At 36.4% G+C, this 27,978-nt stretch overlaps 1 protein-coding gene across 3 annotated transcripts; it reads left to right on the forward strand.

Annotated features, from left to right (window-relative positions):
* On the forward strand, positions 1-26,949 carry parvb (parvin, beta). Of its 3 annotated transcripts, none has more exons than XM_038280435.1 (13): positions 1-273; positions 16,553-16,642; positions 17,049-17,119; positions 17,220-17,322; positions 18,236-18,376; positions 21,217-21,332; positions 23,311-23,369; positions 23,477-23,496; positions 23,853-23,917; positions 24,025-24,093; positions 24,343-24,444; positions 24,533-24,605; positions 26,185-26,949. In XM_038280435.1, the coding sequence occupies exons 1-13, from the start codon at positions 159-161 to the stop codon at positions 26,259-26,261; spliced, it is 1,101 nt and encodes a 366-aa protein (XP_038136363.1). In that variant the 5' UTR covers positions 1-158; the 3' UTR covers positions 26,262-26,949. The 3 variants fall into 3 exon arrangements, with proteins under 3 accessions (XP_038136363.1, XP_038136365.1, XP_038136366.1); XM_038280437.1 differs by having other exon boundaries at positions 23,856-23,917; XM_038280438.1 differs by lacking the exon at positions 1-273 and adding an exon at positions 12,347-12,481.
* The last annotated feature ends 1,029 nt before the right edge of the window (positions 26,950-27,978 follow it).

Here is a 27,978-nt window from a genome sequence, read left to right on the forward strand (position 1 = left end):
TTCTGCGTAAAAGCCAAACCACCGCTGACTCCTTGAATGAAGCCTGATGACTGAACTGCGTGTTTTGATTGGATCATCCTAATGCAGGCTTGGGAGGAGTGAACAACAGAGACCGGACAGGGTGGCAGTCAGTCAGGGAGAGAAAAGCAGAGAAAAGCATGTCTCTGACTCCGAGCGCATCTGCCAGCCTGCAGCCTGCAAAGATGAAAAAGGACGAATCCTTCCTGGGGAAATTAGGAGGGACCTTAGCGCGAAAGAAACGAGCTAAGGAAGGTAAGTCTCTAGTTTTTCTTTATTAAAAAATACATTTTTATAATAAAAAGTCATCCTGTGTTTCTGTCCATGGTGCTGCAATCACATGACGCGCTCTGAGAAAAAACCTTAATCTCAGAGAAGAGTAGGAGCATTATTAAAAAACACAAACAGAAGTGAGGCTGATAAAGTTAACAGTTCTCTAAAGGCTGAATGACGTCTATTTATATAAACAAAGACTTCATAGCAACTCCTCTGGCACTCAGGATGAAGCAAGTTCATATAAATAGATCAAATACGCAGTGACCTGTGATTAGAAATGCTAATTAATAAGGATGTTTAAAAATATGGTGACTGTAAACCACCTTTTTACTTAGTCTGTGGACTCAGACTGTTTTCCGCCCTTCAACAGGCCAGTTTGGTCAGAAGGACAGCTGCAAAGGTTTACCAACCTCAGTGTGTGTGTGTGCCTTTCACAGCCATGTGTTTATAATTTCCACCAGAGCAGGGCCACCAGCAGGAGGTCAGAGACACTTTAATTGTTTAAGAGCCTCCCTGAATTCCAGTCTTCACCTTCAAGGAGGTTTTTCACTTATTTCAAGGAATTCAGACTTCCTAACACCACAATAGGTCAGCTAATGTAAACTAAACTCAATTGAACTTAACTTTATTTATAAAGCCCTTTAAACATAGACTAAGACTTAGACTTAAAACAGTCCCAGCTGCCATGGAATGCTGTACATATCAGGTAAAATTTAAATTACATAAAAGCCACATAGAAGTTTAAAGGATTAAAACAAATACACTAACATAGATTAATTAAAACAAATAAAAACAAAATAAAAAGCAGTAAAACAGACCACAAACAAAAAAACACAGAGAGTCTCATGCTGTGTTAAAAGCCAAAGAATAAAAATAGGTTTTAAAAATAGACAGAAGAGGATTGTCTAGTGAGGAGGTGGGGCTCATTCCACAATTTTGGAGCAGCAACTGAAAGGGCTTTGTCTCCTCTGAGCTTCCATTTGGACCTCAGTACCTTCAGGAGCAGCAGGTCAGCTGATCTGAGGCACAGAGTAGTGGGTGCATAGGAGGGATGAAGCTCAGAGAGGTAGGGAGGGGGAAGTCCATTTAAAACAATGAAAATAATCTTGAAATTAGCTGTAAAATGCACAGGCTGCCAATGGAGGGCGACCAGGATGGGAGCTACAGGTGCTGGTCATAAAATTAGAATATCATGAAAAAGTAGATTGATTTCAGTAATTCCATTTAAAAAGTGAAACTTGTATATTATATTCATACATTACATACAAACTCATATATTTCAGATGTTTATTTTGTTTAATTTTGATGATTACAAATGACAACAAATGAAAATCTCAAATTCATCATATCAGAAAATTAGAATATTGTGAAAAGGTTCAAAATTGATGGCCCCTGGTGCCACACTCTAATCAGCTAATTAACTCAAACCACCTGCAAAAGCCTTTAAATGGTCTTTCAGTCTAGTTCTATAGGCTACACAATCATGGGGAAGACTGCTGACTTGACAGTTGTCCAAAAGACGACCATCGACACCTTGCACAAGGAGGGCAAGACACAAAAGGTCATCGCTAAAGAGGCTGGCTGTTCACAGAGCTCAGTGTCCAAGCACATTAATAGAGAGGCGAAGGGAAGGAAAAGATGTGGTCGAAAAAAGTGTACAAGCAAGAGAGATAACCGCACCCTGGAGAGGATTGTGAAACAAACCCCATTCAAAAATGTGGGGGAGATTCACAAAGAGTGGACTGCAGCTGGAGTGAGTGCTTCAAGAACCACCACACACAGACGTATGAAAGACATGGGTTTCTGCTGTCGCATTCCTTGTGTCAAGCCACTCTTGAACCACAGACAGCGTCAGAAGCGTCTTGCCTGGGCTAAAGAGAAACAGGACTGGACTGCTGGTGAGTGGTCCAAAGTCATGTTCTCTGATGAAAGTAAATTTTGCATTTCCTTTGGAAATCAAGGTCCCAGAGTCTGGAGGAAAAGAAGAGAGGCACTTCATCCACGTTGCTTGAAGTCCAGTGTAAAGTTTCCACAGTCAGTGATGGTTTGGGGTGCCATGTCATCTGCTGGTGTTGGTCCATTGTGTTTTCTGAGGTCCAGGGTCAACGCAGCCACATACCAGGAAGTTTTAGAGCACTTCATGCTTCCTGCAGCTGACCAACTTTTTGGAGATGCAGATTTCATTTTCCAACAGGACTTGGCACCTGCACACAGTGCCAAAGCTACCAGTACCTGGTTGAAGGACCATGGTATCCCTGTTCTTAATTGGCCAGCAAACTCTCCTGACCTTAACCCCATAGAAAATCTATGGGGTATTGTGAAGAAGAAGATGCAATACACCAGACCCAACAATTCAGAAGAGCTAAAAGCCACTATTAGAGCAACCTGGGCTATCATAACACCTGAGCAGTGCCACAGACTGATCGACTCCATGCCACGCCGCATTGCTGCAGTAATACAGGCCAAAGGAGGCCCAACTAAATACTGAGTGCTGTACATGCTCATACTTTTCATGTTCATACTTTTCAGTTGGCCAACATTTCTATAAATCCTTTGTTTTTATTGGTCTTCAGTAATATTCTAATTTTCTGATATGATGAATTTGAGATTTTCATTTGTTGTCATTTGTAATCATCAAAATTAAACAAAATAAACATCTGAAATATATGAGTTTGTATGTAATGTATGAATATAATATACAAGTTTCACTTTTTAAATGGAATTACTGAAATCAATCTACTTTTTCATGATATTCTAATTTTATGACCAGCACCTGTATGTCTCTCAGTCAAAAGGCGGAGAGGTACGATGGAGACTGGCTCAACCCAAAAAGTGTGTTACAGTCCAGCCGAGATGTAATTAAATTCTATTAAGTTTATTTCTATAGCGCTGATTCACAACACATGCCATCTTAAGGCACATTACAGTTCACCAGATCAAATCTATTCAGTTTTCCATCCAGGGAAAACCCGTTGATTGCATCGACTCATTGACTCGAAGGCAATCCCTCACACTAAACATCCTTGTAGTGACAGTGGAGAGGAAAAACTCTTAACAGGAAGAAACCTCCAGCAGAACCAGGCTCAGTGTAAGCGGCCATCTGCTGAGGCTGACTGGGGTTCAAGGAGACAGAAGCAGACATACAAAATGGAAATGTAAAAGGCTGCTGTGAATGTAACAAAGTCATGGACTGCGGTTTCAAAGTGCTGCTGTGCAAGAAAATGTCTGACCTTGGCCAACTGTCTGATTTGATAAAAGCTACTTTTCTAGTTTACCAATCTAATTTAAAATCACTCTCCATCCTAAAACCCACATTTGAGACTTTAAAAAAAAAAAAAACAGTGAAAAGGCTCAAGTCAACATCAGGGGATTTCCAAAGGTTACTGGGACAAAACACCATCACTTCAATATTTTCCTCGTTAAGATATAAGTTCAGAGCCAACCAGGCTTTAGTGTCCTTAAGGCATATATCATCAATATAAAAATGTAAACTATGCAGTTTAGTTGTCTTTCTTTAAAATTAATGCAATGCTCCTAATGTCAGAGCTAAAATGAATTCCTTACATCTGTCTTAAAGAATCAAAGTTAGAAGCTTCTTTAATGTTCAAATGTAATGGATCTAAATTTTTGTAGTTGACTTGTAAAAAGTGATAGAAATTAAGTTTTTTTTCAGCTCTACAGATCTTTTTCTTATAATTTCCTAATTTTTTAATGAATCATTCCAATGGAAAACAGTCAAAAAAAGTTCCCCCTGTTTCATTCTTACAATTATAGAACTGATAATATGATACATGCATCCAATGACATATATGTTATTTCCTGAAAAGTATACATTAATATAGATAAATATGTAATAAAAAGGGAGTTATGATGCATTTAACTGAAAAAAATTTTCATCTCACACATTTGTTATCGACTAATTCCCTCCCAGATACCTATTCAGCTCCAGTCAGCTGCTGTCTCAGCAATTGCAGCAGATAACTTAACCTGATTCTAAAATTAAGTAATTATTTCTGCTACCATTTATCCCTTCCAAATTTTTTATACGTTTAGTAATCGTAGCCCAGCTGGAACACCTACCTGTATCATACTTCTATCATAGATCCTGTCACATGTGTAACCCAGGTTGCATTCTAGGATTATTAGGATTAGAAATAACCCAAATTAAAGTCAACCCATGTGATTTCTTATAGACTAGGTTCGTCTGCTGGAGGAGGTGGCAAATTGTAAAACACAGAGACAGTTTGATGGTGCAAAATTAGTGAGTTGTATTATTATTTACAATATATACACAAGTTATTCCACAATTTTAAAGTCCAAATGGGTTCCTTAAACCAAGGAAGTCAACCAGTCTTTGTTGATGATGAAAGGGAGAAAAAACAAAAATAATAATCCAATTCCTTCAGTGGAGACTTGTTGGGCTGAATCTCCAACCAGTTCGGAAGAGTTTCCTCAGACAATCCCAATCCGTTAAGCGGTTAGCTCGCCAGTCTGGTCAGCATGAAGCTAGACAATCTTTGCTGTATCCTAGACCCTTCAGCCACGCCTTGAGGGGGATCTGCAATATACCTGGCCTGTGTAAACAGACCTAAATAATCAATTTACATGTACATTTTCTTATAAATGCAGGAGTTTACATAATAGTTAAATGCAACTTATGCAAAACAGTATTTCTACAGAACAGTAGTTTTGGTAAGCATTTCAATTTAGTTCAGTGTATAACTATGACAGGCTGGGGAGGCTAGTGCTAGCATGCTAGCTCCCAAGCAAACACTCACCAGTTCCCTCTTGACTAGTGATGGGCTATCTGAAGCCAGGCTTCGAGGCTTGTACCGAGTAATAAGGGGGCGTGTCAATGAAGCCCCGCTTCGAGGCCTGTGTTGTCTTGTTGAAAACCACGTGACTGGCAACAAACGAGGCCTCGCATTGCATTGGTCACGTGACTGCTTCATTTTGCGTGTCGGTTTTCAAAATAAAAGCGCGATGAATCCTGTTGCTTTGTGGGTTGTGTAGTAGGTGGTTTGGTATCAGCAGAACAGTTTTCATCAGCAGTGGTTGTAATAGAGCCGTCAAAAAAGAGAAAAACCTCTCATATGTGGGAGTGTTATGAGGTGACAGATCACAATCACAACCTGAAACAGTGAAAAAAGTCCTATTCCTAAATAAAAACAATTAAACCTAAAATCCAGAAATTTCTATATTTTCTTTTGTTTAATCAGGAGATGCATCAGAATCACACATCAAAACCAGACTAAAAGCCATTAGAAGAGGCAAACTCTATGTGTAACTTAATATTAAGAATCAGAACTAGAACTCCTAGGAAGAGATGATTTTAAACAAATTCTGTCTTTAAGGAAGCAAGTTTCAAGCTCAAAGTACACAGAGTCTGCAGCAACAGTCACTCAGTTCTCAATACATTAAAGTAACACATATCTTCATTGTCTAATAAGTCCATGACATAAAAGAAAACCTAACACCACCACTGATGGTCAAGGATTAGATTGGCTACAAATCATTTTAATCATTAAAACATGACAATTGAATAGGATTCTCCTCTTACTAAACATGAGTTTGATGAAAACTTTGTGACAATATTGCATTTCCTAATATTTGGAAGTATGATCCAACTGAGTAACAAGGCTGTTACAGTTTCACCAGCAGATGTCACTAGTGAGTGATGAATGAAGCATCGAGTAATGAACTTTTTTCAACACTTTGCGTTGGAAAGCTTCCTTGCTTCATGAGGCTTCACTTGCCCATCACTACTCTTGACCAACCGTGATCTTTACAATGTTTGGGTGATTGATCACACGTCTGCAAATTAACAGAGGCACACGATTGAAGATGTACAATAGATATGATAACCACTTGGGAACAGACCAGAAGCCTACCTGCACGTCAGGGTCCAACAGCATTTCCTACCTAAGGCGTGGTTAGCAGCCATATAAGCCATAGCTGTCAATTAGGACAATGACGTGCAGCTGGCACATGATGTCAAAACCGTGCGAGAACAGTATTGTTCTCACTAGATTAGTGTTGAATAAATTAAGGAAAGTAGGATTTTAATTAAACCTTAAAAAAAAAAAAGAATTAAATCTAAAAATGGAAAATAAAATAAACTGAATCTAATATAGAAAAATTATCCTGGTTACACATGGAAAATCTGCCTTCAAATTTAAAAAGCAGGCTAAGATGAAGCTTTGACTTTTAAATTAATTTGAGTTGAAACACATAGTAAAGATATACAGTAGACTCCTTGAAGACCAGAAACCTTTTGTTTTAATTAGCCTTTTCTTTTATAAGGAGAGTGATCTAGTATCCAGCCACAAGAATACAAGTTTCCAAATGTGTGCGGTGTCTCTTAAAATCGATTTTAACAATAAACTAATGAAGGTTTGTACATATTGTTGTTTTGAAAGTTGTTTGTTCAAATGAGTCATCAAAAGTAAAAAAAAAAATCAGTTTTAATTTAATGCAAATGATGAGTAACTGTATATCTATGCAAACCGGTCTAGGTGTCTTACCATGAAGTCGCCTTATAAGGCCAGTTCTGTTTCAAACGCTGCTGAGTTGGTGTGCGTATGTCAAAGACATTGACTAATGCATATACCCCCAGTGGCACGGGAAGGGGGATGCTGCGGGGGCTGCAGCCTCCCTCGTCATAGCATCAGGCCCCCATGGTGGGGGGCTGTGGAGTAACATAATATTGTACTTAAAAACATGAAATTATTTATGTATTTATTTTTTTAAAAGACTGTGTTTGATATGCGATTAAAATGATGGGCTGTGTATAAGATATAATCTAATGATTCGTTATTTTGATATTTCATAAAAAACTAGGCTACTCCCCCGGAAGTACTTCCACCACCTCACATTCGTTTAGGCATGGCTAGCAATAGGCAACAGAAACGTATTTCTGACTATTTCGAGGTAAGAAATGGTTTTAATTCCCATATACTGCCGCCGAGCATTTATTTAGCGTTATTTATTTCTTATTTATTTCTATATGCTGTGCCTATTCGTCGTAGTCCTGTGACTGAAGAAGTCTACGGTAGAATAAGGCTGCATATCACTAAATATTATGTCTGTATTAAGCTAATTAGTGATAAAATATGAAATCAGTTTGTTTTTTTTGTGTGTTTTTTGTTTCAGATATGAAATCATTCCCCATATCCATAGTCGAATGGACTTTCAAGACGTTCAATGCTCAGTTTACGCTATATTTAGGCCATGTTTCATTCAAGTATTCCTGATCCTGTTGATTGGGAGCTGTTGTTTTTTTTGAATGATTAAAAGAGAAGAAATAAAGTTTAAAATGTTCATGCTTTGTTCCGATGCATTTTAAATGGCAGTTTTTGGCGACAAATGTAGGCCTACAATATTATGTTAAAAACATCAGCCACAGCCCTCAACATAATGACGTCATGTGTCGTCCAACCCAGCCATCAGCCCCCCTCGCTTGAAACAGCTTCCAGCGCGCCTGTATACCCCCCACAATAAGGATCCTATTAGAAGTGTTTTTTTTATCATCTAGTGGTCAAGATCTGAACTTTACCTGGTCCATGAAAGTAGAGGTATGCAGCAGGAGACCTGGTGGATTTTAGATGATAATAACCTACATAAATCTGACGAACTCTATTCTATAAAAGCTAATGCTAAATAACGTTTTCCACCTCTAACATATCAGTTCAGTCATGACGTTTTTTTTCTTTCTAAGTTTCTCTTTGTAGTTTAAATAGTTGAAAATAAAAATTATCTGTATATGGAGCTATAATTCAATACTGAAATAAATTATCCATTTAGATATTGATTGAATAATGGCGAATAAATAATTAATTCCACACTCTAACACACTCTTTTCTCATTGTGAAGAGGCTCACAGCCAGTGCAGCAAAACACTGTAGCTGCCTTTGGCACTTTAGTTGGGAGAAAGGTTTTTTTATTTTTTTTTATTGCTATTTGCTTAATGCCATTAACTGTCATCATACCAAAATGCACATTAATTTTGGGTTCAACATTAATTTACTAAACATTTGACTGACAGCAAATAAGTGGTATTTACATATAATTGGTTATAAACTAAAGCATTAAAGGTATAGAGGAGGATTTTTGCAAATTATTAAGAAGACCCTCCCTCTCAACTTTTAAAAAACAATGCACATGCACAACCCTGCACCCGCTTCCTAAGAGGGAATGCCTAATAAAAATCTGTGAGAGCGTGCACGAGCCTATTTCTCCTCGCTCAGTTTACAAGTTGCTGTTTGCATCGCTATTAGCTTACTTTCTAAAAATTAAATTTTTCCACTATGTCAGACTCGTCACCGGTAAGTGGAAATGGGGACGAGCACGTAGTATGGCCTTAAATATGCATATCACCAGATTGATTGACAATTTGGAGGACCACTTATTTTGATGATCCACACGGCAAAAGAACATCCTCCACTATACCTTTAAGGAAATATGTCTGTTAAGATAAGAACATGATGTTTCCTTTATTTATATAAACCCATATCTCCCCAATAAGGCCTCAGTCTGTATTTGATTCAGGGCCAGCAGATCTTGCAACTCAAGGCGCTTAACTGCCACTGTGTGGTAAAACACTGCTTAATTTTAATTCAACATGTTTGAAGAGAAAGTAACCGTGAGTTTGAATAAACTCAATGCTCTGAAGTTAATGTTGCTGTTAGAAGATGATGTGCTGTTCTGGTTTCTGCTCTGGGAGTGGTTTAAAGCCAACACCCAGGGGATGAGTTATACTGCTAGAAATGTTGTCTCACTTTTGCTGATTAATCACTATTAGTGACCACAACATGTGGTTTAGTGCTTTTACTGTATTGGCTGTATTAATAAAAGAATGGAACATGTAGTTTTTCTGAAAAACAATTTTGAGGTTCATTGAGTACATAGAGTCTGGTGTATGAGTCTTTCTGGGCATCGAGATAAACTGAAAGGAAGTCTGCATTTCTTTGACAAGGCTGGAATCATTCTGTGGGCAGAAAATGCAGCAATGCTTGTTCGTTGGAAAAATGATGAGGCTGTTGTCACATCCTGATTATTTTAACAGGCCAGTAACACCCTGAACATTCAAACTATAACAGAAAAAAAGGCTGCAACAGCAAACAGCAACAACAGTAAGTTTTTACCCTCTGCATAGAAAAGGTTTGCTCAATTCAGCATAATTTTTTATTTACTAAATATTAGTTAATTACTTACTGTAAGCGCTCAGTAGATAGCAATGAAGATATAATTATAAAGTTTTGACACATAACCATAGGAATATGTTCAATGTTATGATTTGTCAACTTTATTAACTGCTCATTAACTTGGTATGTTTCTAACTTCTACTGGATATTTTTCTCTTATTGCAGAACATTTTCATACATATAATTTTTAGAGACTTGCAAAAGTTTTTATGTCTTTGTTTTTGATGTTAGACCCACAGATTTCAATGCATATTTAATCGCATGCGATAGACACAACATGTTTTGAAGTGGGAGGAAAACAATTCACTTGTTTAGAGATAAAAATTTATAAACTGCATTCAGCCGCATTTACTTTGATGCCAATGAATAAGATCCAGTGTAAATGTGGACCTTTAGAGACTAACTAATCGTTAAACACAATTTACCCATGAATTTTTTGCTGAGCTTAGATTCTCAGGTTTGAGAAGAAAGAGGAAGACAGCAGACTGACCTGTAAGGCAAGACAAGTCAAGGCAAGGCACATTTATTTGTATAGCATAATTAAGTACAAAGACAATGCAAAGTGCCTTACATGATTAAAATATAGAAAAATAAAACAGAATCAGAGCAAGTAGAAGAAAAAAAATTTTTTTTTAATATAACTATAACTGTAATATAGTTAAAGAGAAGTTTGAAGTTGCATTATAAAACAATATTAAGTCTCACTGAGAACATTTGAATTGTTTTTTTCAAAAATAGAAAGAGTATGGCTTAACTGCAAATCTACCAAGATAGTGACGCCCACCAGGGGGAGAAATTAGAGCATTGCCATTAAATAGTCAACTGTTTTAGTCTGAGAACACCGCTGACACCCCAACTCTGATAGGAAACATTTATTAAACCTTTAGTTAACCAGGAAAGTCTCTACTAAATTTAACAATCTCTTTTTTCAAGGGAGACTTGGCAGACAAGTAAAAAATAGATAAATGAAAAACAGTTTCCAGACATCACGTGTAAAATATTATTCATGATAACATGGTGGTGATAGCATCATGCTGTGGGAAAGCTGCTCTTTGCAAAGACATGTATACAACTCTATAACCAGAGGTGTCAAAGGCACTCAAATCCTTTACTTAAGTAAAAATAAAAAAGTACAGATGTACTTAAGTACATAGATTATAGATTATGTTTTATAGATTTAATATGATTATAGATTTTTAAGTACAAGAGGCAATACCTAAGTACAAAAGTATGATAAAGTGTTTGCCTTAAGGGGGTCATAGAGTTATTAAGCAGGATATTTGGTGCTGGTCCTTCAGGTCTCTGAATAGGGTGTGTAACATTGGTTGGGCAGAAAATGACATAATTGCTGTTCTATGACAGGTTTTCTTCCTTTTATGGTATGATCATGAATATTTAGATAAGCTGTGCGCTGATTGGTTGGTTTCCAACGAGGGAAGCTGCTGAGCTCACTCACTGAAACATCAAATTGTTTATATGGTAGGGTGACCAGACGTCCTCTTTTTCCCAGACATGTCACACTTCTAATACCTAAAAAAATGTCCGGGGGGAATTTCAAAATCGTCCAGGATTTGGATTTTGGTCGACTACAGTCCAGCACTGACTGGACTGGACCAGGCACTCAAACCGAGCCAGGGCTGGTCTGGGAACCCCAGCTGATGGGGGCCGGAAGCCAGCCGGGGACGGTATGCTTTGGGGTTAGCATACCGGGGTTCCCAGACCAGTCCCGGAGCTGAGGGCTCAGTTTGAGGGCCCGGTCCGGTCCAGTCAGCAGCCCAGCAATTTTACCAGACGATGTAAACACTTCTTACAGACAGTATGACTTTGGTAGATTAATTAAAGATTTATTAAAACAGTCCTAATCTCAGCTAAATTGTGACAAAACTCATTACTTTTCTATTCAGTATAAATGTGAACTGTAATAAAAATAAGAGACATAATGAGAAACGGATAATCAGTTGAATGAGTTCCAGCTAAGGCGTAGGGGTCTAGATGTGGAATCCACTCAAACATCATCCTCTCCTGGCTGCTCTTACTCACTGATCCCTGACTCGGTGTAAATAACCAGAGCTATATTTAAGCATGTTGTCTGTCTGTCTTCTCCATACTACAGCATTATTTATATCCTCCCCTGTGTGCCACAGTAAAGCGGCTCGTTTCCCTCCTGGGGAGGCGGTGGAGCCCAACCAGAGGAGGTCGATTTCAATCTGCTTAACGCTCTTGTTTATGATGCACACAGATTATAAGTAGACCATCTCTAATGCAAAGGGAGCCTCCCTGCAGCTGCTCTGCTAGTTTTGATAAATCTGTCATTTCCCATGTCTCCCTAAAAGCTCCTTTCTTGGGTCTTAACTGGTTCAGAAGATTGATGGTTTCAGCTCTAAGCTTTGCAAGCTGTGTATGTATTAAATTAGAATAATTGTCTTAATGGGAGCAGAGCCACAGCCTGCCTATCTATCTGATGCAGCTTGATTTTAAAGGCCCAGTTCTCATGCTTAGTCAGTAGATTTGCTTATTATAGAAAGGCTGTGAAATTTGCATCCAGTACGTTTGATATCAGCTGTTAGCCATGGATGGAACAGTTCTTTTCTCCGGGGCTCAAATTGTGATACAGTGACATTAGTTTTCACTTTACCTGGGCTTACTTTTGAAAGTCCTTCTTGTCTTCTCATCCCAGAGCCAACCTGTGTGCGTTGACGCCCAGTGGCGTCTGCCTCCTTCCTGTCACCCCTCCCTGAACCTGTCTGCTAACTCCAGAGGTGGGGTGGAGGGCTGTGACAGAAATAAACACGTGATGACGCCCCTGCCCTCTTCTCGGTTGCACCGATCGCAGTTCACCCCCCCACACACACAAACACATGCTCTCTATATTTTTACCGTTCCTGTTTTGTGAGTGGTGCCTTCACTTGCTGGCCGGCGCCGAGGAGAATCTGTTGTTGGGGACATGGCGGGGCTGCTGTGTGGGACTAAGAGGAAGAAGCAAGGTAATCTGACTTTAATGTTGGACTGTTAGGAAGTTGGAGGTGGAAATGGGGAAGTGGGAGCCATCGGTGCAGCTTAAGTTAAATGTTAACTGTTAGTATGCAGTGAGCAAGCTGCTTTAGAAAAGGAGTTTGATTTACTTATTTATTTTTTATATATTTCTAAATATTCAGATGGCCCAAAGCAGCAGGGATGCAGTAGGATGAACATGCAGACAGGAAGCTACAATTATCAGGAATCTGAGCCAGTCTGATGTGTAATTACAAAGCAAAATGATCTATAGTAAGATTAAAGGTTCAATGAGAGGGGCCGAATCAGATAGTAAATCTTTGGGGACCTTCTCAAGCTAATTTTGTTTATCTTCTCATGACTCACCCTTTAAGTCACATCATTCTTCTATCTGAACCATAAACACACTAAGAGTGGCTTCCTTCACTTTGATGTTTTTATGCTTCCATCTTTCCCACCTCTGTCCTTTTGAATAATAATAGAATAATAATAGGATTGAATAAATGACAGTTTGGTATATATTGATTTTGGTTTAGCCTGTTGCAGGTTGGGCAAATAGAAAAGCTGGAAGGATAAAAGCATTACGGCCATTAGCGACAGAAAGGCTGTAAATCTCTGGACTATCGCTGCAGTCAGCAGTGAAACGTGTCAGCAGAAATGTGTTCTGCTCACTTAAAAATATTAGAATCCTAGTTTCAGTGTTTGCTTCTGTATTATACATTGGACATACAGTATTGAACAGATCCAAACAAGGTTATAGAAATGTTTAAAGGTTTTTATCATTTTTGTAAATGTCGTATTCTGTTGTGAGAAAGGAAGTAAGAAATGAAAAGACTTTTGGAAAGAAGCAAAACCAGAATAAACATTTGCCAAGTGTTCAGCAGTATGGATGTAAATATGATGCAAAACTATTGAGCTTGGAGATTATATCTGGATTTTTACAGCAACATGCAAAGCTAAGTTATACGCCAGCACTTTTGAAATAAGTGTTCCTAAGCAAAATATATCTTATAAACACACTCACTACTTTATGAGGTACTCTGCTTTAACAGGTTCTCTCTAAAGATGCACCGATACAGTTTTTTTCCCAATCCAATCTTATACCGATAACTGGGCTGAACGTATCTGCAGATATGTGATACCGATCCGATTCTGTTGTTGAATGAATCAACTAGGGCTTAACAATTTTGCCAAAAATCTAAATTGCAATTATTTTTAACCGAAATAGAGATCACAATTTTATTTCGTTTATCGTTTGCCCTAACCCCAAATTTTTTTTTTTCTTCACCCCTGGCTTTCACTTTTTGAAAGCTTGCTTGCACAGACTCTATTGTTGTAGGACTTTACTGTAGTCTTTGTGTGAAAAAGGTGCTTTCTTCTACTTCTACTAGTCGCAAAAAGATCTACCTTTCTGTGTGCTGATAAACCCACTTCAAGTGTTTTACAGCCACCCAAAGGGCTGGAGGGAAAAATGCTTTGTCTTGCTCTTGTTAAATATAGTGTGATTAAAACTGAGTGCCTTTGCAATTTGAAAATTGCATTTTGCTAAATTGCGATTACATTTTAAATGCAATTAATTGTCCAGGCCTAGAATTAAGCACATATCTTACCATATGAGTAAAGGCTTTAGCCTTAACATAATCATTGTTTAAAAAAGGTAACAAAATATTATTATTAATATGCTATTATTATTTTTTATGAACAAATAAACAACAAAAAGAAGGAAATAACTGCTCCACGTAGAGTGTACTGGATTGAATCTATATCTGATATCAAATCATATGTCCGATATCCGATCCAGCTAACAAGTCAATATCGGATCCGATATCCGATCCAGGAATCGGATCTGTTCATCTCTTGTTCTTTCTAGATCATCTTATTTATAACAACCTTAAATTTTCTTGCCAGATTCCAAAAGGTGTCTGAAACATTTTTCTTATATTTTGGTCCATCCTAACATGACACCATGACAACACTTGCTTCAAACCTATCTGTAGCATATCTATGATCTAAAGCCCCCCTTCCGCCACATTCCTTAGTTCCCATGTTGGCCTAAGATCTGCTGGATTATGGAGCCCACTGGAAGTTTAAGGGAACTCCTTTTCATGTTCAAGAAATCTGATTGAGTTAGTCTAAGCTTTGTGAAACTGAGTGGTATGCTGCTAGCAATGCCCATCAGAAGATGGGTTCAAGTGGTCATAAAGAGACAGACATGACCAGTAACAATATTAAGGTAGATGGAGGAATTTAAACTCTGCTATGGCATCTTATCAGACAGGTAAAGTCTGAGTTTGTGACAATTGTGGCCTCAGTTTGCTGCTCTTAGGTGACCTTACTGGTACCTAATGTAGTTTTCTGCTGATGTAGCCTTAAAGGTTCATGTGTTATTCATTAGGTGGTATTCAGCATGCCTTGGATGTAGTGAGAGGTCGTTTTTATCACCTTGAACCAGTCTGGTTCAAGATTTCTCTGACTGAATATTCTCCTGTTTTCCCCTCCTACAATTCTCTAAAACCTGAGGGAGGCTTATAGTTGAAAGGCTGAGTGGATCAGCATTACTTGGTCTCTACTTCAGCAAATGATGAATAAATGGGCTGAGCTGCTGCCATGTGATCAGCTGATTTTGATATTTTTGTCAACAATCATTTCAACAGGGGGATTGCATTCGAGTCAATGAGTTGATGCAATCAACTGGTTTTCCTCAGATAGAAATCTTTGAATCAATTTGACTGTATGATCTGGTGAATTGTAAAGTGCCTTGAGATGACATGTGTTGTGAATTGAAGCTATATAAATAAACTGAATTGAATTAAACAGGATTTCCCAATAAAATGTTTGGTCAGTGAATCCATATAAATGTTATTTAAAACGAATGATTTGCCGTAATCTCTGTAACATTTAAGGCCAACCATTAAACTTAATTTCCACTTCAGACAGTTGGTAAAAAATAAATAAGTAGACAATATTACACATCTAAAAAGGAATACCTTAACAACTGTCCCACACTCTAATAAAAATGGAGTTAACCCTACAATGTCAGATGTATCGTATTTGATACATACGGTTTCTGAAATGTTGTGCGTCTGACACCTTTTGCTTAATTTAATGGTAAAAACTTTGCTCAAAATCCTATTGTACACAATCAGATATACCTGATAACAGCCAGTAGAAGACTACACAAAAAATAATCTTGACTTATCGCATAGTAATAAATTATTAATATAAAAAATGTATTTCTGGTTTTTCTTTTTACATATTTTGTTAAAAGGGCAAATAAGGAATTCAAACCAAAAAAAAAATTCTGTTTTGTTTTATTCTTGGATCAGGCTTTAAAGGGTTAAGGAAAAAGGACATATTTAGTCCACTACTCTTGCACCATGCAAATGCACCAGCTTGTTTAATTTGTTTTTTTACAGCGCTTTGTAAAAGATTCAAACAACTCTGCTATTTTCTTACACAGTTTCGCATGTTATAAATTTAAACCGGAAAATGTGTCCTCGAGCCAATACTTTGCAGAACCAACTTTCATATAACAGTAGGTGTTTGGGGCTGCAGATTTGCATAGTTGGTCACTGAGCCAAACTTTCTTTATTCCTAAACAAACTTAGGCAGATTGAATAAAAAGCATAGGAGAGAAGCAGTTTTAATGTCTTTTCACAGAATTATATTTAGCTCCGGACTTTAACTAGGCCATTTGCAGAGATGAATATGCCTAGGTCTTTTTCATTTTGCTGCAGTCCGGGCTGTTAAAAAGTATATGAAATACTGTGATAATATTAGTAGTTTATGATCGGATACTAAACCTTACTTTGAGAAAATTGATTTCTTATGTTGTTTAGCATTTGTCATTGTTTTCTACATTTTTATAAGAAGTAACTACTGATATATGTGACACAACTGAAAAATGTCCCCGTTTTGTTTTGATTTCATATCACTGTCATTGAGTAGGCCTAACCCTCAGTCTCCTTTTACCTTTAATCGTGTTTTTCAATACCTGATATTTTGTGGGAATCTTAAAAGCAGTTTTTCTAAAAATCTTGGTGGTTCTGTTTCTGTTTCACCAGTGAGTGATCTCCATGAGGAGGGGAAGAACGCTATCAATGCACCTTTGCTTCCTTCAGCAACAGAAATCCATCCAGAGGATACTCTGCTGGGTACGAACCTTCCCCTGTATACAGAGTTATTTTATTTGGACTTACCTTAAAATGTGAATTACCTTAAACATATCTTAGAATGTGTTTAGTAATAATTAGCTATCAGTTAGGATTGTAAGGCAACTGTTTCTAAGACTTCAGGCTAATTTTTTAAGTGAGTTTCTGAGAGGTTATTTAGGTTGTTGAACAGAGGGAAATGAAAGTGGGTGGAGTGCAGATTGCTTTGTACTCAGTAAACCGTGAAATCCCCACTGACACAACTTTAAGGAAAATCTTCTGCATCTATTTTTTGACTGTTAAGTGAAATCCAATGGAAAACTTGTCAGGGAGATGTCTTTACCATCTTAACTTGATTGCAAAGCTAGTACAAGCTATATATTTTTATTTTGGTGTTTTCCCCCTGCAGAAGAAAATGCTGAAAGGATTATGCTGGACCCCACATCACGGGAAGATCTCAAATTTAAAGATCTAGTGAAGGTAGATCAGATTAAGTTGGATTTTGTGTACAGAAAAAAAAAAAAAACTTATATTTTGATGCGTAAAATAAGATAACCTAATTGCCGGCTGGGTTGTATAGGTACTAATTGACTGGATCAACAGTGAACTGGCGGAGGAGAGGATCATAGTGAAAGATCTGGAGGAGGACTGTTACGATGGACAAGTGCTACAGAAGTTATTTGGTAGGAAATGGTCTTTTTTTATTATAGAGAGGACTATACATAAAACCTTAGAGGAAGAACATAATGTATAAACATTTTAAGGTCAGTTTCACTCATGTTGTCATCGCTTTTTGTTTCAAACAAAGTTTGATTTCCTGCTGTCCTGTTTGCCACTGTTGCTCCTGAAACAATGGGACAATTGTACTTCTAGAAACTATTAGAATAATTAGGAAGTTCAAATAAAGTTTATACTCATTCAGTTATGGGCATAATTACTACAAGAAACTGAATTAATAAGGTGCCTACTGTAAAAAAAAAAACTGTTTTCCAATAGTTCCTACAGGATGAGGCAAATTTGTATTTAGCAAAATGAAAGAATCTGTTTTTAGCTACTCTGTTATTATGAAATTTATTAGCAATTATTGTTTGTTTAACATTTTTTTGTTTCTACCAAGTGTTTTCAGTCATCTTATCAGTCAACAATATATATTGAAGGAAAACTTTTAGGCAGAAGATTCATTTTAGAGGGATAAGATAGTCAAGACATGGTCAGCATTTCATAATGCCAGCTTGCCCTCATGAACACTGTGCATTTACAAAGATTGACCAGTAGGTGGCATTATATGTAAATACTTTCTGAATTCCAATGAGGTGGTTTTCTATTTTGGTATACCATAAACCAAATATTAGAAGAAAACTGCTTCATACAGCTGTCTAATGAACAACTCTTCAACAATTCAACTAATCTTGAATGGTTATGTTTCATTTACTGATTACTATTAATCAGGGATATATATGAAAATAAGGACGTCTTTTTTATAGCAGAAAGTTGTTATTTATTCCTTTCCAATTTGAGTATATAAATATTGTTTTTTAAATGTATCATTATTCAATCTATTTGTGTTTTTTCTTTTGTTTTTCCTGTCGGCAACAGAAAAGTTGTCGGATCGGAAGCTGAATGTAGCAGAGGTCACCCAGTCGGAGATTGGACAAAAGCAGAAGCTTCAGACGGTTCTGGAGGCCGTCAACAATACACTGAGGCCCCACGGCTGGACAGTGGAGTGGAGCGTAGACTGTGAGTTTTATCTTTTTAGTTTATAATAGCCTAAAGTAAATATACATTGACGTCAGGATTCAAAGTCAATGGAACTGAATGGAATAAATAATTTAGAATTTAATCTGCAGTTAGAGAAACATTTGTTGAGTAGCTTAATGGAACTTTATTTTTTTTTGTCTTTGTTTTTCTATGTGGGATTCTGGTTAAACACAGATGAGTTTCTTCAGTAATTCTTTTAAAGTGATGTTTGCTTCATTACATAGCATAAAAAATATAAAAATATAGTTTTCAGTTAGTTTAGATAGTCGTTCTTCCCTTAATTTTAAAGTCAGATGCAGTTTTTCATTTTTTCCCCCTGTTATAAAAAACTTCCTTCTCTGTTAATTAAATTATCTGCATCTACAATATCAGTAACAGTGAGATACATTATACTGCCAGACAATATTCCCTCTAATTTTTCATGTGTGTGGGCATTAACACAAGCGCTTGAGTAGACTGAGGACCAATGTGGGCAACATTGGATGAGCACACTATCATCACACATCATTATTAAAGTTGTGATAAACATGGGATAATAGCAAGTTACATGGCTTAGAGATTATTCGAGCAATTTCCAGTAGTTTACTCCCAATTGAAGGGATTTGTCTCACTTGAAATAAAAAAGAAAAAAAGATTGTATCATGAGATGTCTTATGTTTAATATGCTATATGTAAGAGTCCTGCTCAGGGTGAGTCTCCTTCGCTCGAAGGAAGGAGATATCACACCTTTCAAACTTTTTCTTCCCATTTAAACATTCAAATTCTGCACAAGGAAATTCATACTGTAGCTTGTGATACAGTATAAATTCCTTCATTTTTTTTGTCTTGAAATGTTTTAATTAACCAGTTTTTTTGTGTTTCTGCTATAAGTTATATAAAAGTAAAATCATTTCACTACTAATATCTATAAATAAAAGAAACTTCATAAATGTCACTAGAATATGAACAAATCTAACTTGAATGTATCTTTTTTTCTTGTCTGTCCTTCTAATTTCCCCAATGGTTTTCCAAATATGCCTCTTTAAGAGCTTTCCGGATGCTGTTTAGATATGATTAATTAAACCAAATCCTCTTTTACAATCAGCATTTAAGTGCTGCAGCCACGGTTTCTAAAAAAGGTGCTGGACTCCTTTACGTTTTTTGCTTTAACATGTACTTGAATTAAGCAAAAAGAAAAAAGAAAAAAGAAAAAAATCACATGGAACATGCTGTCCACGCTACGCTATGCTGTCAACAGATGCATCCTAAGCTGTCTGATAGCAGGGCTGTTACAAACCGGTGGGTTTCATCAATTTAGAAGACTAGACTAATAAATAATTTGGACCGCCACATCTTCTTCCTATTGGATCATTTATTTATGCATCTGTTGCGCGCTTTGATAAGGACTGCTTAATATGGACATTTGCTAAATTTTTTTTAATGAACACTGACATTTTACTAAACATATTCATCCAAATACAAATTTTAAACAAATAATGTTTTATTATAAAACTGATTTGATAGTTACATTTGAAACTGGGATTGAAGAGTAGATAATGTACCAGAGACGAGGCAAGACAAGATGCTATAAGAGCCTAAAATGGAATAAAAATAAGATGAACGTATTTTCTATGCATTTGATTTTGAATGTACTTAGTAGTAATACTTTAGTATTGCAAGTTAAGAAAAAACTTCTCCATTTCTCTATTCAGGGGGAAAAACACTGTTGCCTCTCGTATTTTCATTTTTGGTTTTGATCTAAAAAAACTGAATGATGCACGGACGCAGAATGATCCAGAAAAAGAATGTTATTGTTAATTTATTCTGGATTTTATTTTATGCACTGCACATTTTTTCTTCTGCGCTGAAAATGAGCGAGTAGCGCACAATTGCACAAGCACGCAGCTTAGAGCGAAACATTGCTGGCAGAAGTGCTCTCTCTCTTGACTGCACACACATTTGGAAACATCCCTTTCAGAACCTGACCTTTAGAGCTTCAGGTCTTCTGGTCAGGCTTTCTTAACTTTTCACCAGTTTTTTCGGAGCTAGTTTATGGGAATATTTAACCAGTCTTCCAGAAGATCGTTTGTAACACTGATATAAAAGGCTACTTGTGCCATAAAATATTTTAGGTGTTGCATTCTCTATACTTCTCCCTCATATACACTATGTTAGCTTTCATTATTGTAAAAAATGGGTCGCCCTCAGAGCCCAGAGAATCCCAGTGGGGTAATTTGGTTGAATTTCCCCTATGCAACAAGTCCAGCTGTGAGATTTCCATAAAACTTTCTGCCCTAAATAAGTCAGGACCGAGGAAACCTCTCCTACTGAATAAATCTATGAATGGATGCAATATGCTCGGGTTCCTTAGATAGAAAACGCTTAACTAGTATGAATAATGAAACAAACTGGACTCCATGGTTTAACTACGGTGATCAATTAGGAATGTGTGAAATTAACTCAGAGTCTCTCTACATGACTGAAATTAGTGATTTTTTGTTAAACTGGTGCCACATAAATAAACTATATTATACTGTCTAAATATAAAAAAATTCTTACTTTGCCAGATGGTGTACACAGTATTTAATGATAACTGTTTTTTTTAAAACAGCATAAAACATTTTTTTTTTTTATTAAGGCACCATCTTGCCACATTACTGCTTTATTGCTAATCCAGCAGCTCTATCCAGATTACAGCTCAGTGTCTTTTTCTTGCATCTCATATCATTACAGTGAGATTTGCAAATGTTGGCATATATTGCATGTTTTCCTAAACTTGCACAGCCTAAACTAGCATGAAATGTTAATGTGACTTTTTGTATTTATTGTTGTCTCTGCAGCGATTCATTCAAAGAACCTGGTGGCTATCGTTTACCTGCTGGTTGCTTTGGCCATGCACTTCCAGGCTCCCATCAGACTACCTGAGCATGTGTCTGTACAGGTGGTGGTGGTAAAGGTAAGTTCTCCATTCAACTTGTAGAAGCTTTAAAAACTATGAAGAGATAAGAGCATAATTAAATTGTGAAATATCTTCAAAGGAAATGAAAAGCATGCTAATGTATTTTGAGTTTTTCACATTGATCTCTGCTGTCGGCAAAGGTCTAAATGTGAAGAAATGTCTAAATGTATTTTGGGAAACAGCAAGATGAATCTCGGTATTAGTAAAACATTGAAATGTTTATTAAAAAAAATTAATAAAAAAAAAATCACATTCATGTTTTGAAACATTTCATTACAGAGTGATTTTTATTTATTTATTTTTAGGTTTGATGATAGTGGCTTATAGCAAAAATAAACCCAACATTTAGTTTCCCCCAAAATCTGAATATTTCAGCATGGAAAGGGAAAAGCTTGTGAGACGCAGAAAGTTCCATAGAGGTCTACAAACATTCAGAATTTTAATTCAACCCTTAATTTTGTCTCATTTTATGTGTCAAGTAACCAAGGATACATACACAGTTACTGTTCTTACGTATCTTTTTTCCATAACTGTAATTAATTGGATATTTATTGTTGTGGGACTTTTTACTTTTACATTCTACATTCAAACACAAATATGTTCTTACTGTACTCCTTACTTTTTAAAAACTGGCTTATTACCTCTATATTTATAAGGAGCCCAGATTCTGCAATGCAAGGCCCCATCTATTTGCATTTTATTACAATTTAAATTTACATGTTGATCATGTTTCAAGTTCTGTTTCCGTTTTTGTGTTATTTGCAATATTAATCCTGTGAAAACCAAAACTCTAAAAAGTATTCATTTGCTTATGCAGGACTTCTGTTCAGTTTAATCTATTGTTTATTATCCTACCTAACATTTTCATTTAGACCGCAAGCAGACATTGTTTGTGTTTTTATGTTCTCTCTGCAAACACAGTGAGCAAAAACAGCAATATCAAAAAAATAAAAATAAAAAATTGTATCAATAAAGGCAAAAACTTCGTTTTAATGTTGTATTTAAGTACAATGTCGATTCTGCACTTTTATAGTTTTATGTAGGTGAAAGATGTCAGTCAATGTTTTTAACCAGCATCTTTTCTAACTTGGATATCTGTATTTTTACTTAAGTAAAGCCTGTGAGTACTTTTGACACCTCTGCTTTTATCTGAGCTATTGCATCAATGTGGCGGGACATTTTTGTTTTCACTGCAGCCCTCAGCTCATATTGTTGCAGTGTTGCATCCCCTTTTTCGAAGCAACTCATAGGATCTTAAATAGTTTTAGGTTTGAAGAGTTTGGTTACTAATAAAACACAGTTTAATTAAGTCTGATAGAAGTGCTTTTGCAGGATTGACAAATACCAAATATCAAGTGAGAGAAAAACCAGCATCTACATAAAGCTTTGGCCCATTGTCTGTGTTTAGCTTTGAAAATCATTTAAAAATGAGAAACTAATATATTTCTTGGTTTTAAATGACGTGCTATGTGCCTTTTTTAAATATGTTGCATGTTTTTGGGATTAAGTTTTGTGAAAAGAGCAACGGTCAATTCTCTACACAGAGCCTTTGGTTATTATCTGATGAAGTGAGAAAACAGGACCAACTCCTGTCCTGCTATTACAAACAATTAAAATGTTGAGCATGTTGAGTTGTCCTGCACAATGCATTCCATATAATGAGATCAATTAGTGCAATGATCGGGTCATTGCTATGACTTTTGCATAATTTTCTTTTACAGTGGTGAGGATGTGCAGCACATATGTCGCCTGCAACTACTTATATAGAGAAATATTATTAAGACAGATGTGCATAAGCTCAGAACAATTCTATAAATCATAACAATAGTAATTTAATATTTCTGTTGAAGACAAATTGGTTATGAATGAACCTTTAAGAGTAATACATTATTATACTCAACTTTGATTAATATAATACTAGATCAGCAATATCAGTTAATCTGTGAAGTCACTACTTTGATTTCTGTTCACGCAGAAGAGAGAAGGAATCCTGCAGACTGCTGTGGTGACCAAAGAATTGACCAGCACCACAGAGTAAGGCCTAATAAACGGCACATGCAACATGTTTATGGGACCTACTGGATGCAATCAGAACATGCAAATTAATTATCATGTTTCTCTCTTTTGTTTTTCGGTTCCAGGATGATGATGGGGCGATTTGGTGAGTGCATCTGGGATGTAATTCCCCTAACTCAATACAAATTATCACATAAATAGCTCAGCACTTTGGTAAAAATGTTGGTCCTTTTAAAAATTAATCTGAAGAGAAACAACACAGAGGAACATCTACTTTGGTTGTGGGCCAGCTGTGATTTCATTTGTTAGATATTATAATCAGAAAAGTCATTTGAAGCTATATGGATTTTGTTCATCTTAAATATAAAATTAGAAGTAAATGCATCCTAGTTTAGAAACAGACTTAAAAATTCTAATCTGTTATGAACTGATAGGAGGAGAAATGTCATAATAAAGCCAACAGTGGGTGTTTTTGCATTTTCAAGTTGTTTTTCTTTCCAGCAGAGAGGGACGCGTTTGACACTTTGTTGGATCATGCGCCTGACAAGCTCAATGTAGTAAAAACGGTAACAAATCTCTGCATCATCAGCTGATACTACATGTTTCTGAAACTTTCTTGTTTAATGACTTCAGAGTGAACCTGCTGAGCTACGTTTGTTTTTTTTCTTTTCAGTCTCTTATCACCTTCGTGAACAAACACCTGAACAAGCTGAACTTGGAGGTTACTGAGCTGGAAACTCAAGTAGGAGAAATTCAAAAATATTTTATCAGAGTCAGAACTCAGAAAAATATCTATTTTTATTATTATTTTTATGTTCTGTTTGACCTCCTTTTTTCTGTTGTTCTTTTTACTGCATGACATCTGTTGAAGCACATATATTTACGAAGCTGAAACCTGATGCCCCCTATTTCAGGCTGTCTGTCACAGGCAGAATGCATGTTTATCTATATCATATATATTTATTAAATGTGTCTGTTTTCATTTCTTTAGTTTGCTGATGGAGTGTACCTGATTTTGCTGATGGGGCTGCTGGAAGACTATTTCGTCCCTCTGTACAACTTCTTCCTCACCCCTGAAAGCTTTGAGCAGAAGGTTGTCGCACTTTTAGGAAACATAGAATTAGGTTTATTGTGTTTGTTTTAGTTCAGAAATGATTAATGCTTGTTTTGTTACCACTTAGGTTCACAATGTGGCTTTTGCCTTTGAGCTGATGCAGGATGGAGGCCTGAAGAAACCAAAAGCCAGACCAGAAGGTACTCCAATGTTTTACCACCTTACTACAGCGGCATATGAAGGGTGAAATCTGCTGAAAAAAAAACTATTGACAGTTTTCTGCCCAACAGCAATGATGAACTGCACGGCAGCATTCTATTCCCAGCAATTGTAGTATCTAGACTAGAGCTGTCAGTCTGCTAAAGAATCTGGTTGTTATTCTAAATTATAAAGGTTCATTTTTTTTTTGCAACATAAAACAGTCTAAAACCTTTTCAAGTTTTAGTCGTCTAAAAGCGACTAAAACTATCACATATTGTAATGACTAAAATGTGACTAAAACTAATAATAGTTTTCATCCTGAAGACTAAGACTAAATCTAAGATGGCTGTCAAAATCAATACTGGGTGAAATGATTCTACGGCGCTAAAATTAATTTATCTCTGAGTTTTTATTGAACAGGTAATGAAGTTTCGGGGAGTTTTTTTTTTTTTTTTTTTTGCTGCAGTTGTCATTAGCACAATCCTCCAGTAGGTGGAGACCTTGGGCTGATCTTCAGACAGATGATTTATCCTCTTTGATTTATCAGATCTGTCTGTACAACTGTATGACATGCAAAATAGTATCATGAAATTGTTGCAAAAAAATTATTTCATAATTGTTTTGGATCCGTTTTTCTTTTTCATGTCCTGGAAATATCTGGAGCTTAAAGTCTTCTAATGTTATTTTGCTTTTTGAAGAGATAATGCAAAACAATCTCCAAAAAAATGTAAAAAAAAAAACAATCCACAAACAATTGAATTCAAAATGCCAGAATTGGCGTTGAGTTCCAGGCTTTATAGAGTGGACCGAAAACAAAGCCTTGTTTTGGGTTTGAAAAAATGCAAATTAATCCGGACGAACGGGTCCGGCCCTTAGGAATGGGGATCATCCTAAAGAGGCGGACCCGTTTTTCCGGTCTTCCTGGATAGGAAGCGAAACGTCTTCAAACTTGGAAACAAAATCCAGTGGATTGTTTTTTAACTTTTTGGGAATGAATGTGACTTGGATGACTGAGAATCTTCACCGTCACAACGCTAAACAAAGAAAAAAAAGGTTTCTTTCTGAATTAACATCCCTTCTACAAACTCTGTTTCCAATATTTGCAATAATACAACTCTTGCAGTCATGGCTGCTATAATTATCATCAGCCTTGTTCAGCTTCTTACTAAGTTGCAGGTTGATTACTGGCAACACGTGAGACACTGATTAGAGAGATACAGATATTAGGAGGCTAAAAGCAGGTTGGAGGCAACAGCACAGCTCTTATCTGACTGGCCTCTGTTACCACAGACCTATTTCTGGTGATTCATTTAGCCTAGTCTCCTATGCACAGCACTTCCAAAAAAAAAAAAAAAAAACCAGAAACCTACTTTGTGCCTGTAATATTCTCAGTTAGGAGTAATACATCATATGATAATCATTTACGAATTCTTGGGATCTATTTTAAGCTGCAGCTCTGTTTCAAAATTACAAATAGTTGCTTGAAAGTAAAGTGGTTCAACACTTATCTCAGAGTCGATTTCTTATGCAGAACAGTCTAAAGCTAATAATTTCAATTGTTTCTTATTTTTTCACCAGATGTTGTCAACTTGAACCTTAAATCCACTCTCAGAGTCCTCTACAACCTCTTCACCAACTACAAAAACTCCGACTGAACTGGTATCCCTGATATTACACTGAATACGGAGTATCTCTGAACAGACCATAATGATGTTAGCTAAGGCTAACATCATTACAGTGTGGACACTGGAGGAGAGCATCTGGGACTGAGAGACATCATCATTATCTATAACCCCCCCCCAAAAAAAAAAAAAACAACCAAGGAGGAAGGGACAGAATAAGTGAAAGGATAAAAAATCTTCTTTGATCATCTCTAAATGTCAGTATTTATTTATTCTATCCTCTGTAACGCAGCATGACCTTTAGCTTTGCATTTAAATACAGCCATCAGGGAAAAAAACACAAGTCAAAAAGGCCTGTGTTAAACTATTTGCCTTCAGTGCCGAATATTCTTCAGACATTTTCAAATGTCCCAGGATTCTTCTCTTTATGCATTTTTTAAAATAAGTGAAATTAGATTTTATATTTTAGGTAAAAATTGCTTTATTTTTTTGTTGCAAAAACCAACCAAGCCCAGATGGTTCAAACAGCGTGTTACAATTGATCTTTTCATGTAATTGTTTAGACTATGAAAAAACCTAAATAGTAACATGAATGTGAGAGATTATGAGACATGCTTGTGTTTTCTTTAAAACCTGTCTTCATAAATATGGTGTAAAAGTACACAAATATTATAGTTTTCATTTTAAACATATTTAATTAAAATGGTACAGAAAAAACAAATCAACTGATTAACTTGTGTTTTTTTTTGTTTTGTTTCCTGTGTTTCTTTAGGCTAAGATTTTATTTTTGAATACACATGCCGCATGGAAAGGCTAAATAAGTGTCTAAAAATGTAGTTCCAGGATCTAAGAATTACTTTTAATCTAAAGCTGAAATGAATTTGGAACAATATTCAGCATTGCATAAATCTTTATATTTGTATGTCAAAAGGAAATTTTGGAAATTTTGACTGGGGTGTCGAAGGGATTTCCAGAGGTAGCCACATTAGCATGGTGCCTGACCAGTGGCAGTGCCAGAAACACCTTCATGGGATGGTGAGGGGGATAACTGATAGGCGGCAAAAACATCTTATGGTCAATCTATACTGATTGAAATAAACCGACAGGAGAATGAACATGCATATCTATATCTTCCAAATAAATCACTGAATAAAGCTATAAGCATATTTATACATTAGTGCCATTTAAATTAATTTATTTGTCTACATAATACAGGCATAAAATGTGTTGAGTAATGTTCTTTTAAAAACCTAAAAACTAATTCATAAAATAACAAACATTCTGTATTAGCTCTTTTTACTTGTAATATATTGTTTTGAATGTTTTTTGTTGCATATTTGTGTTCAGTTTTTGGTTAATATACCTTCATTAAAAAGGTCTAAGTAGGAAATTCCACATGATGGTATAAATGCTGCCACCATCAGGCTTAATGGAGAACTTCTTGTTCCAGGGGTATTGAATTTAATCCCAAGGGGAACAAGTCACCTGGTAGTGGTGGCCACAAGGGTGGGCAATGATTGGCTAGGGGTGGCCATGGGCCCCCGGGCTACCCCTCTAGACCCGCCCCTGGATTTTGGGGCATCAATGGCTTTCTGCAATAAGCACAGAAATTATTCTCTTGTCAAAAACCCCTTTTAGTTGTTTAAGAAAACTTAGAGTTATTTTCAGTTATCAGAGATATTTTTGTGGCTCTACAAAGCAAATGTATTACCTTTAGTTTTACTGATTCCCATAGTTTGGGTCATGACCC

Source organism: Cyprinodon tularosa, unplaced genomic scaffold (genome assembly GCF_016077235.1).
Source record: "Cyprinodon tularosa strain WSP-4 unplaced genomic scaffold, ASM1607723v1 ctg16, whole genome shotgun sequence".
NCBI lineage: Eukaryota > Metazoa > Chordata > Actinopteri > Cyprinodontiformes > Cyprinodontidae > Cyprinodon > Cyprinodon tularosa.